The sequence below is a fragment of the Myodes glareolus genome, chromosome 26 (genome assembly GCF_982192425.1).
Source record: "Myodes glareolus chromosome 26, mMyoGla1.1, whole genome shotgun sequence".
NCBI lineage: Eukaryota > Metazoa > Chordata > Mammalia > Rodentia > Cricetidae > Myodes > Myodes glareolus.
In genome coordinates, this window is record NC_142051.1 from 15684991 (window position 1) to 15697846 (window position 12856).

At 39.8% G+C, this 12856-nt stretch overlaps 1 protein-coding gene across 6 annotated transcripts in view; it reads right to left on the reverse strand.

The window, feature by feature from the left end:
• The window catches only part of Ptprr (protein tyrosine phosphatase receptor type R), a 235498-nt gene that overhangs the window by 88519 nt on the left and 134123 nt on the right, over positions 1 to 12856 (reverse strand). For 5 of the 6 annotated variants that reach the window (XM_085683131.2, XM_048418575.3, XM_085683133.2 and 2 more), the window contains one exon: positions 6669 to 6779. In XM_085683131.2, coding sequence (XP_085539257.1) covers positions 6669 to 6779 — 111 coding nt within the window. Of the gene's footprint in view, positions 1 to 6668; positions 6780 to 6894; positions 7254 to 12856 lie in introns of those variants that run through there. The other variant, XM_048418576.3, reaches the window with a different exon arrangement.

The following is a 12856-nucleotide window of genomic DNA, read 5'->3' on the forward strand; positions in this document are numbered from 1 at the left end:
AATTTGGAGACAGCCTACTGTGAAAATAGGAGCCAGGACATGGTCACCCTCAATTGTTCTTGACAGGTCACTTTATGAACACATAAGTGTAAACAAGATCTGGTCTAAAGTCCTTCTCTGTTGCCCAGTTCCGTGAGGAGCCTTTGCCACATATTTGATAATCAGTAATCTCTTTCACCTCCGGCTTTTAACCTGTTTATCTGTGGCTTCCATGTAAGCTGATTTCTACAACGTTAATTCAGAAAAATCAGAATCTGGAAAATGCCTAGTGGAAATATGGCACTTAAAATACTCAAGATAGCAAGCTGATTGAAAGAAAGTATGGGAAAAGATAAAATAAGGCCCTCATCATGGATTTTAGCTAGAAATCACTGTTTTTCAGTGGCTGAATAGGGGTTTTGTCCCTCAGAGGATATTCAACTATGTCTGGAAAAACTTTGAAGGGGGGTAATGGGACCAGGGTCAGGTGTATGGAGTGGTTCCAGGCTAGGTTGTGGGTAAACACTCTGCAGCATATGGAAAAGGCTGCCCTCCCCACCCACAAAGGAACAGTCAGTCCTTGACTCTAGTAGTGATGTTGTTGAGCAGCCCTAGAGTAAGGCTCATTTGGTTTAGCTTCTTTGGTCCACAGTGAAACTGAAAGCAGCCAAAGCGCTTATAGGACACTGGCTATAAGGTCCAGAACCCTGGTCTCCTGAATCCCAGGCATGCGAGCCTTCAGTGGTGGTTTCTTTCAAATCCACCTATCCTCCTTTCTGAGCTCTTTCCCCATACTTCTGGAAGTATGCGAAAAGCGTCTCGGTACAGATTAAATCCTCAAATACAATATTTGCATTTTTTTCTATGACAATTCACCTTGTTTAAAAAGTCTTATCCTTAGAGCCTAGCAGAGCAATGACAAGTTAAGACTTTGCCTTCATTTTTTTTCTTTTGAGATTGTGTTGGGGCTTTGGGATGCATTAAAATAATTTGATGATTTGAGGGAGGAAAAGAGAAAGGAATATTGAATAAGAGGAGCTATAAAAGCTGAATTATTGTATGGGGAGTATAAAATGGCAGTAGTGAGACCCAAGGAATACAGAAGCGAGAGGAAGCAAAACAAAGCCATTTGGAACATTCCGTGGTTATAATTTTCATTTTTAAAATCTCACAAGTAACAGAAAACATTGTGTTCAGATTAGGGTGTGTTCTAATTTTAAAATGATGGCCCCCATAGACAGTGTTCTGTATGGTATTTTATAGTAAGTAATGAAAGCATTTCCATTTCTTCTTTTAAAGGCGTTAACATTCCTAACGCATCCTGGAAATAAATCTGTGTAGCTGTAGACATGGAACACAACTGCCTATGTTCCTAGAAGCTTGGAGATTTTCAGGAGACGTGTGTAAAATCATGTCCAGTACAAGGTACTAAGTGCGAATAGGTGTGTCCTTAGCACATGGATATAGAGTAGTAAACACTTATCAGTCCTGCCTGGGTGGAGTCTGTCTGATAAACACAGGCATACCTCATGTGCTCCTGGACCTATGTGTGGCTAGAAATGGAAGTTCACAGAATGAGTGATAGGTATAAATGAAACCACAGTTGACTCCTTTATGGAATCAAGCAGAGCCATAGTAGTGAACTTAGGCTTTCAACCCAGATGGACTTGACTCCGAAATCCAATTCTTCCTATGCATACCCACCCATTGGTGGCTGTGAATCAAGTCACTTTATCTTTCCTGAATCCTGGTTTGCTCATCAGTGACACTAGGGACTTAAAACATTACTTTGTGTCCTATGGTGGATTTAGGACCAGTAAGTATGCAGTATGTGGAAGAAATGAATTATTATCGCTGATTAGTACCAAGATTCCACCACTGTGAATAAGGGGGTTGTAAGGCTACTTCGTTCATAAAAGGAATAATTTGAGCTACAGGTCTGCTTTGGAGATGGTGGGTGTCAGAGTCAACTGTCCATCTATATCTCCCCCATCCCTAGAGATTCTATACTAACAGGTTAGAAGAAGATAGCTGTTTATGTCCACTGTTGACATGAATGCATGATGCTCAGAGCATGACGATCCAATTCGCTATTTCCTGCCTCCGTTACCAGACCACAGCTAGAGAATCCTTTGACTTCACACCTGGACGACTCGTCTGTGGGTCCACCATGCCTGCGCTTTTACTGATACAGCTGTTTGTGATTTCTAACATCTGGCCTCTGTGCATCTATACGTATGTTTCGTCAATATGCTTATGCTTTTTAATAAGCCTGCAAGCATATCTGGAGGTCTAATTGAGATGATAAGTGGTGTTCCTTCTATTATGTACTCAAGTTTAAGAACGAATGCTTCTCAGTAATAAATTTCCTCTGTCAAAAACAGACTGAATGGAGTCAAGGTTGCCCACACATTCCTTTTTTCTTGGAAAAAAGAATTTGCCTATTTGCCACCATTCCACCCACTCTGCATTCACATTTGAGAGGAGCTAAATAAGTCACACATTTGAAAATGTCATGCTTGTCTAATTTTATAGACATAAATATATGCTTCTTTTTTGTATTTTAAGGAAAGTCAACAATATGGCACATTTCAGAAATTTGGCAAGTTCTATGTTATTGTTTTAGAGCACATGTAACCTTCCATTACAGCAATTTACCTATACAATGTCATAATAAAAAATCATTCCGTTCTCATTGCAATGCTATGTAAGGAGGCTGGACACAAATAACAACACTTGATGCTTCATAAATATAATTAATGGCTTAAGAAAAATTCTTAATTATAGCTTTTTATTTGCTATGGATTCATCAAAAGTGTAGGAATGGGTTGAACTGTGCATTTGAGAGTCAGAAAGTTTTTTTTAGTACATTTCATGACAAAATGTATATTATGTAGCTATTACTAAGAGAGTCTGGCAAAAAATTAATTTAAGATAATTATCAGAAGCATTTGAACTCAGGAAGATGAGATGATTTTAGAGATCATATTTGACACATCTCTAAACGAGAACTGTGGCAAATCATATCAGATAATTTTACTTTGCCTTAATCCTATTAGAGAGTAATATTTTTCCATGAATAATCAATCCCTTCCTAACCATTGTTGGTTCCTCTGTTCCTTATAAATGACCCATTCACAATAAAATTTAATATAGTGTTGAAAATCGATCAATCAATCAATCAATCAATCATCAATCAATAATCTCTGTCATTTCTCTTATCTTATAATTGCCTGCATACAGGTCAAGTGTTCTTTTTAGCTGTCTTTGTTCCCCACCCCTTAACTTGTCTCTTCTCTAGGGAGGGAACACCACTACTTAGTAAAAAAGCCAAGTGACATGGGGGATTTCTTAGTATTTTCCTTCCTCCTGCTCATCATCCTGCCTGTCCTGTTCCTTCTACCAACACATAGCTCTTCATCTTCTATGCCTCCTCATCTCCTTCCTCCCCATTCCAGTTCACCATCCTCACCTCCATCCTCCCTATCCCAGCTTAGCATCCTAATCTCCATCCTCCCCATTCCAACTCACCATCCTCACCCCCATCCTCCCTATCTCAGCTCACCATCCTCACCTCCATCCTTCCTATCCCAGCTCACCATCCTCATCTCCATCCTCCCTATGCCAGCTCACCATCCTCACCCATTCTCCCCATTCCAGCTCATCATCATCATCATCATCATCATCATCATCATCATCATCATCATCATCATCATCATCAAAACCCTGAAAGGGTCTACCTGTCCTTCACACTCCCTACTACCCCAACTACTTTCCTAAGCAGAGACCAATCTTTTAAATACACTCTCACAATTTTCATGAATGCTCTTTCTATTTTTCCCTTAAATATGACAGTGTAGACACCCCAACTGTTCTGGTGTTATCTTCTCTTCTGGACATGTTCACACCCATTTTTTGTATGTCCCAAATGTGTGGCTGTTCTGCCTTATCAGTCATTACCATGCTATCTTCTTTGTGGTCCTTTCTACAATTTAATATTTAACAAAGAATTGATAAGACTTTTTATGTTTATGGAAAAGTTGGGTAGAAACTACAGAGTTCCTATATATGTCTGTTTTATAAATATCTTGAGTTGGTGTAGTACATTTGTTATATTTATTTTTAATTTTTAAATTTTAATTAAAAAATGTCCTAGAACTCCCTTTGTAGACCAGGCTATCCTTGAATACATAAAAATCCATCCACTTGCCTCTGTCTCCTGAGTTCTGGGATTAAAAGCATGTGCCACAATGCCAGCCTAAAACATTTTTATTTTTATTTATTTATTTTATTTTTTATATTTGCAATAATGGATGAGCTAGTATTGATTTATTATTACTATTGGCACAGTATAGATGAGGTCACTCTTAGTGGTATGCATTTTACACATTTGATGAATCCATAATGTCATGCAATCATCAGAACACAGAAGTTCATTGCCATAAAATCTATATCCTCCATACAACAACATCTTCATCTGCCATGTCTTGACATCCAGGGATCCTTTCAATATCTTCATAGTTTTGTGTTTCTCAGGATGTCATACAGATGAAATCATGTAGTATGCTTATTATTTTATATTTTAAAAAATGTTAATCTTTGTCTGTATTTCTTTCCATAATAAAAACTTCAGAGAACAGTGACTTTATGTGCCTTAGCCTCTCCTTTCCCACAGTAGACTCTCTGCATGAATATGTTGCCTATGGCTACATTGCTTGAATGAGAGAATGAACCTGCAACAAACCCAACAGCTGTCATTCATACTTTTGAAACATTCCTTTCTTGATTTGTTCTAGTAGCAATGAAACAGGCTTATTCAGGTTTGAGACATTGATGTTTTGCCAATATTTGGAAAGGAAGCATTGGCCTTGGACCCAAGAAGTTAAGGGTGTAGTCATAATAGGTCCTTTAGTTCAAGACCAGTGCACGGTTGTACCCAGTCATGTGGGCTGTCTGGACATTGCTTTGTCACAGACACTGAATCTGAAACGTATCTTACATGTCAACACAAACTCTGTTCTTCTTCTGCTCTTTACTTCCCTGCCTATGGCCTGGCTTCCCCCGGGACTCCCCTCACTCTTGTCTTTATCCTGAGTCCTACTCACAAATCATCAGAACACCTTCAGGGTTTATCACAATCTACTCTCCCCACTCTTCCTCAGGTCCTCTGTTTCCTCACTAGAGTGAGGGGGATTGAACACAGGGGCTGGTAGACTCTCAGCAAGTGTTCTACGGAGCTTAGTCCAGCTTCTTCATTCCCTTGAATCTGTGAAACAGAGTAACTCTAATTGTGACTGACAAGATAGAGAACAGAGCTGGAGATTTCCTGTGATGAGGAAAGAAGAATCATACATGCTATATTTCTATGAGAAGGGACTACTACACCCTTTAAACCAGTCAGAAGTTTCTTCTATGGCTTCTGTAAAACTTTCAATCTTTTCCATTAAAATTCTTTTCTTTAATATCCATCACTTGAGATATAAAATCCCTCCTAAATTTACTTCTTAAATTATTGCTCTGATTATTGGATCAATTTTTGAAGTTCAATTTCTGATTCCAAAGGACATCTCTTTGGATCAGTTACGGCGGGAGCTTTAGGGTGTTCCTGCTATTTCTGTATTTTAAGATCTTAGAAATGCGCCTGTTTTCACTCTATGACCTTATTTGTTTCCCTGAGTCCAGATCCGCGGATCCTCTCTTTCCTTTTAGACTGAGTGTCAATCTTTTTGACACAGATCCAGGTCCAGAAGCAAGACTACAAGTGAATAAAACACAGTGCTTGGCAACACTGTTGATTGGAGCAAGAGTCATTAGCATTATGTCGTTTGAGAGGATGTGCAAAGCAAAAGAGGAAGCATTTCTCAAAATATGCAAAATAAAAAGAACATAACACATAGGAAAAGATATTAAACCCATTTGTAAACTTCAAACACTATGCTATGTCACAAAATTTCGAATAAAAAAAAAAACTCCACCTCATTCAATTTGAAAGATAACCATTAACTCATTCCATACCAAATTCAACACTAAAACCTGGTCTAATTTAGTGGGTTGGGTTTATTTTGGGTTTTACTTTTTAAAATCAGGATTATGCTTTGCCGGTTATGTGGCGTGTAGAACAATTGCAGGGCGTATTTTCATTCTTATATATTATTCATTCAGCTGGAAATGAGATAACAGTGAGTAAGTTACCTTCAAGGCTATAATCACTTCCATTAATGCCTGATGTTTCTTAGAATACCTTCAAGGCCACTTAAAATAAGGAAGTAAATGCTTCCCTTGGGAGAAAGCTTTGCCCCAAAGACATAGTTCTTCAATTTTTTTTCTATCCTCCATAAAACTGACATAAGAGGAGAAATAAAGCCAGCCCAAAGTGTGCACAATGAGACCTCAGTGACGTTAAGGGCTACAGTGACCTCAGTAAATCACCTTCTAGATCTTCACATTGGACTGCTCTAGATTCTGAGCACTTCAGTGCAGTCGAGTTTCACTATAGAGGTCAGCGTCCATGCTTCCACACAGGGTCTTAGTGATCGATTGTCCGCTGCCACAGAACAGTCCCATGCTAACAGGATTATAGGCTGGCTTCTGCCCCTCGTCTTTTCAACATTCATTCAAGAGGCAAAGTATCTACTACTATTCAGCAGTGGGATCCGTACAAGAGAAGATATACAGAGAAGCAAACTTACCATCAGACAGGTTACTATAATAACAAAGATGCTGAGAAAAATGACAACGGCGTAAAATCCTTCTTTGCTCCAGATTTTGTCCGCTTCGTGCTGCCCTTGTAAAACATTTTTCTTTAAAAAGCAAAACAGAAAGCCCGGTGTTAGAGGAGAGCTTGAGGGAACTGGCGCTCTTATCAGACTGTCAACAAAGTCTTAGCTTGATTCCATCCAGAGTAGTAAAACACACCTCTACCCCCATCTGCCACAGCTGCTCAGGCATCGGACAGACATCCTCGGTATCAGGAGATCCTGGAAGGGAGGGGATGGGCATAGGGGACAGACTCCTGGGTGCGCGCCTTCCTCTGCGTTCTGCGCTGCCTCTCTGGGAAACTACCTGGTTCACAGGTGAGCAAGCTTTGTGCCTTCCTGTGCCGAGGCACTGTTTCTGAAGCTCTCTGTACTCTGAGTCCCCTCCCACGTCCACGCTGCCTTCCAGCTCTGCTCGTTCAAACAAAAGTGAAACAGGTGCAAGCAAAAAGCTCGTGATGGTTTAATAAACACGCCACGATGTTGGGACCACTTCTGTTTTGTTTGCTTCTTTCTCTAATCGCATCATTCTCCTCCTTAAATGGAACTTACTTTGTCAAAACCTGACTCAGGGACCATCCCACATCGAAATTGCCTGGATATTATCTTTTATTTAAAGGAGCAGGGAACACCCACAAGGTCAGAATTATTTAGTGATGAATGATAAATAAATAGAATTATTTTAATTTTTATTGCTTTTGCTCCTTGCTTTGGTAGTGGGGCTAGAGAAGAAATATAGATTAGACGTGACAGTCTTTTGGCTCATTTACTCATTCTTCTAAACAGGACAGTCATTAACAGGTGCTCTTAACTTTTTTTTTTTCTGTCTTAGAAATTCTCTCTTTTTGTAACTCAGGATGACCTTGAACTTCATCTTGCTTTCACTGCCTAGGTTCTGGGATCACAGGCATTGAACACCATGCCTAAATATGAAAATGTTCTGTAAGTTAGTGATATTGGAAAATTATATGTAAAGAGTCTTGAAAAAACGTAGGTGGTATCTGAGTAGGAAAAACATTAAATCTCTAGCAAGCAAAATACTCCCACTTCATTTTAAGACCGTTTTACAATCCTTAGGCAGGGCATGTGCCTATCCTTGAGTATTAACCCCAAAGACGAAAAAAGTTTAAATTAAACCTATATTCTAGGTGCCTAAATTTTGAGATAATTTCTAGTTACTTTTAAGGTTTTAAGGGCACATCTAGCCCTTTCAAATTAGATTAAAAATATTTACCTTCAAAACGACTTTATGGAAATTTTAATCACTGCACACAATCAAATCTTCATAGAAAGATGAGCAAGAAAACTTTAAATTCAATTACAATGATGCAAACCACTTGGGGAGAGACTTATTTATGTACTCACGATACAACCTTTCACTTTTCCTAGGCAGATGGATAGGTAAGGGAAATGATTTAGGTATATACATACATACATACATACATATATATGTATATATATATATATATTGATTAGTAGAACATCTGCTGATACTTGGTTCAGTGAGGTGATTAGTAACTCAGGACTCTGCTGGAAATACTGTGTCCCAGCTAGGGTTTGGTGTTGTTTTTTTTTTTTCTCCAGTTTCTCTTTAAACACAGCTAGAAGCTAATAGAAAAGAAAACTATTGTAGGAATCAAAAATAGAATTGAAGTTTTTCCCAGGCAACTAAATGGCATCCATTGTTTGCTATAAAGGCAAACTAGTTAAGTCTTCATGGAGGCCGCATGCATTTGTCAAATTTAAGTACAAAGGATCTGGATTTAAACTCATGTGAAATTTGAAAACGGGTGGGAAGGGCACATCAAGTGCTGTGCCCCAATGTGCTTGGATCCCTTTTCCTCCTGAAGGCTCTACAGTTCTCAGAGCACAAACATGTTCCTTTCTGTGGAAGACAGATCTGTTTTGATTCTTTTCTTTTTAAAAGTGAAGCGCCAATAATGGAAGAATTATCCTGCCCCCTCCCGTGCCCCACCCTTGGCTAAGAAAAAAATAACTCTTGTTTTGAACTGGAACTTAGTCACTGCACATTCTTGGTAAATAGATTTTCTTCTGAGTCACACTGTCCCTGCTGAGTGCTGCTATATCTGCTCGGAGATCTAAACAGCTCGATAAGAGCTGGTAATAAAGGAAAAGTTTATAGTCAAGAGCCCACACATCAAAAGATTGCGATCCCCAGTAACCTCCCATCTAGCCTTTGCATAGGCTGAACCCAATGGCCCTTAGATTTTGTCAGGGCTGTGGGTTCAATAATTCACAGACTCCCAGGCCGGGTCAAGTTAATGCCACCCCAACATCTTTATGACTGAGGTCGTAGCCGTGTTGCCCTGCCCTTTAGGGGCAGTGAAATTAGCTGCTGTGTTTTATTGTTTAAAAATGGCAACATTTCCTTTATCTATGACGATGACTTCCTTCGCGGCTCTGTAACTCGATATCATGCGGTTGGTTCTGCCCTCCACTCCACCTCCCCCGACACCTTTATTTCTCTTCGCCTTTTCCTTTTTCTTTCCAGTTCCTCATGTCAGGGAAGATGGGCCAGAGGCATGGATGACAGGAGGCACAGCTTGTTGGGGAAGACAAAGCCCAAAGGATGAAATGGAACTGTTCTCAATGTTCTGGCTCGTTTGATGAGGGCAGATCGATGAGTGAGATGCCCCTCACAACAGTGTGGTTTGGTTAGATTAGCACTAGATGACAAGTGCATTTGGCACAATGCAAGCACTTGATCTGCATTATCCAGTATTCCAACACCGAAGCTACATGCCTTCAGGATTGTGTGCCAAATCTGAAACTCTCTCTGCTTGCCTGCCGGCAAATGTTCTGAGTTTGAAGGAACGATCACCCAACTCACAAACTATGGTTCCTGTTTTACACAATATGATTTTTCTCTTTGTAAATTTGAGTGATTTGCAAAAAAAATGAAAGTAAAAATCTAAATAATTTGTTCAGTATTAATGTGGAACTTAATGCTTTAATAAATAGCTAACAATTTCGGGAAAATTGTAAGTAAGATAAAAACTAAAAAGGTGAATATAATTTTATTTCTTTGGAGCTTACGGTGAAAGAGGAAGTTTTTTTTTATCTTTACAGGTGACTTATAATAAAACGGTATGGGCTTACAGTGTTCTAGGTAGCACATACCTAGAACATATATGTAAATAGATGTTGTATATGATGTGATGGTTCCAGTCCGTAGCCCAGGCACTGGGAAGCCCGAGGCAGGAAAACTATCAAGAGACCTAGGAGATCTAAAGTTCCTGGACAGCTAGCCAACTAGCTACAGAGTGACACCCGGTCTTAAGACCCTTTACTCCTGCAAAGAAAGAAAAGAACTCTTTCCCTCAAGAAAGATTGAGAAAGAGATGATTAATGAAATTAGTTCTCTATTTGGTATTTTTCTTCGGTTTCTGAGTCATTTCCAATAATAAAAAAAAAACAGGAACATAAAGAAAGAGTAGCAACACCGCATTGTTCCATGAAGGTAACTAACATAAGTTCAGGAATAGATGCTTTGAAACACCGGTGTGAAATACTGCACACGGATGTATGGCAGTATTCTTTCCCCACTCTGAATGGCTATACTGCCGTAAGAAGATGCATTTTAAGGATTACTAGGTAAGGCAGGGCTGAGACCCAAACGGTTGTAAAGCCTTAGCTGAGGAAGAAGAATAAAGACACGGAGAAAGCTAGAGAAGAGCCCTGGAAGGCTCACAGCTCTGCTCCTCATCATTTCTGCCCTACAACACCCTCCTGATGAACGTGAAACAAGCCCTGGGACCTGCGCACTGCAGACACTGTCTTCCTTGGCCTTCTCCTGGTTACATTCAGTTACAAGACTGTGCCTTTCACAGCCATGCCACTGAGCAAAAGGTCCTTACAGGCCATCAGGCCTTGACGAAAGCCCCTTCCAGCCAATTTAAACACTCAACGGGCTCTTATTTTGATTTTGATTCGAACAAATTTATGAGAAAATATCATATTTTGGTCACTAAATACACTTGTTATTTAAGTTCAAGGCAGGTTTTGCCCAACAGCTTTCTGATTGGTTGTCCGGGTAGGCCACTCCTTCACTGTAGTTATGTGTCAGGAGACCCCCGCTCCAAGTTCTCGATTTTTTTAAAAACATACTCTTATCGTGTGCTTATTTTAATATTTAACTCATTGCCATATGAAAGTGATGTTGTGAACTTCCTGTTTTTTTAAATGAAAGTACACATTTTAATGAGTTCTGTTTTAAGAGTGGCCTTCACATTCTGGCTGTGATCTTTCTTTTCTAAAGTCACCGGGTTGTACCTCTTTGCTCTCCATGAGCACAATTCAATTGATGTAAGAATCGAGCTCCGTATTTCTTGACTTGTTGATTTGTCTTCCAAACTTTGGGCTACTTGTTTACTCAGCTTTTCAGATTCTGGCCATAGCATGAAATTAAAAGAGTGACAAAATGACACAGCCTGTCCCATGGAGGAACCTACAGGGCAGACACACAGAAGACCCACAGAGCAGGAGGGGTTTTTGCTCCGGGCTCCATGGGGACATGATGTAACAAGCACCCATGCTCTTGAAGGAACAATGGAAGGCCGTGCCATTAAACAGGCTCATGATTCCGGAAGGTGTGTAGAAAGATCAGGTTGCAAGTGTGAAGGAATGGGGTTGGAGGTCATGATAGCTAAGAAAATTAAACTTGCTCTAACATAACCTAAGGACTGACTCTGTAGTTATGAAGCCCAGCACATGGAGGACCGTGCACCTTACTAAGATGGACTGCATGCTGTTGTATTTGGAAACCAAAGAATCACGAAATTTGGAGAGCGAGCCATGTCTACAAAAGAAAAGATCCCTCTGGTGGCAAAAAAGAAGCAAGTTTTGTGCAGGAGGGAGAGGGCAGGACAAGGAACAAAACCAAAAGCAGTGGGAAGGGGCGTGAGTAGAAGGGTGGCTGTCTTGGTTCAGTAGTGACATATGGTTTGTCCTCCTTTCTGTGGTTTCTGCACCCTCAGATCCAGCCAACTGTACACAGATAATACTAGTAAAGGAAATTAATCTTCAGTTCACCCATACACTTTCTTGCCAGTTTTCCTTAGATAATCATTTAAGCAGCCCTGTGCATCTCAGTTACATTATATTATGTATTGTAAATAATTTGGCCAAGATTTGATGCATATGGAAGTGTGTTCATAGGGTCCATGCAGATATAACTTTACTTAGGAAATTGAACATCCAAAGATTTTGGTATTCATCGGTGTCCTGGATCCAATCTCCTGTGCACAGCAAAGGATGGCATATTCTCAATATCATGTCATCTGTATTCAAATCATTTTTGTTTGGTACAAACAAAATCTGAGGATTTTCACACGTGCTTAAAAAATTAAACCATATGTCCAGTCCATCAGATAAGGACTGTATCCATTTGTAATATGGAGAAGCTGAGGTTCCTGGTGGTTGACACTACGCAAAAGCAAAATTTCTCACAGAGTAAAATTGTCCGACCAACATTTGAATGGTTGAGTACTAAAGTTTTTAATGTAGTACCTATGTATCAGCTACAATGAAAGGTGGTGGGGCTTACTGAAAAGAGGAATAAAATCAGCATGGGATAAAGATTGATTTTGATTTGTTTAGAGTGTTTCACTCTGTAGCTCAGGCTGGTCAGGGACTCTCTGTGTAGGTCAATCTGACTTTGAACTCACGATTCTCCTGCATCTGCCTTTCCGAGTGCTGGTATCTGGCATCTCAGGGGTACTTCTATGCCTCGTCTGGATGTTTATATTCTCTCTTTCTCTGCCTCCATGTGTTTCCTTCCCTCCCTCCCTCTACCCTCCCTCTCTCCTCTTTTTCCCCCTTTTCTTTTTCTTTCTTTTTCTTCCTGGGGTTTGAACCCAGGACCTAACACAATGAGTGTAGGGTTATACTGTACTCTTGAATTACTTTGAGGCAATTGCTTAATTTCTATGTATCCTACTTTCTGTGTGTGCATGTTTTCCCTCAAAGCCAAATTCTGTGAATTTATTAACCAAATTTGCATCTATTTAGGATTCATTCCAGTGAATTTGATTTTGATAGGAAAGACAGAGGAATTATTCACTCTGGAGGGAAAATAGAAGAGTTGGTAGGGAAACCATTTT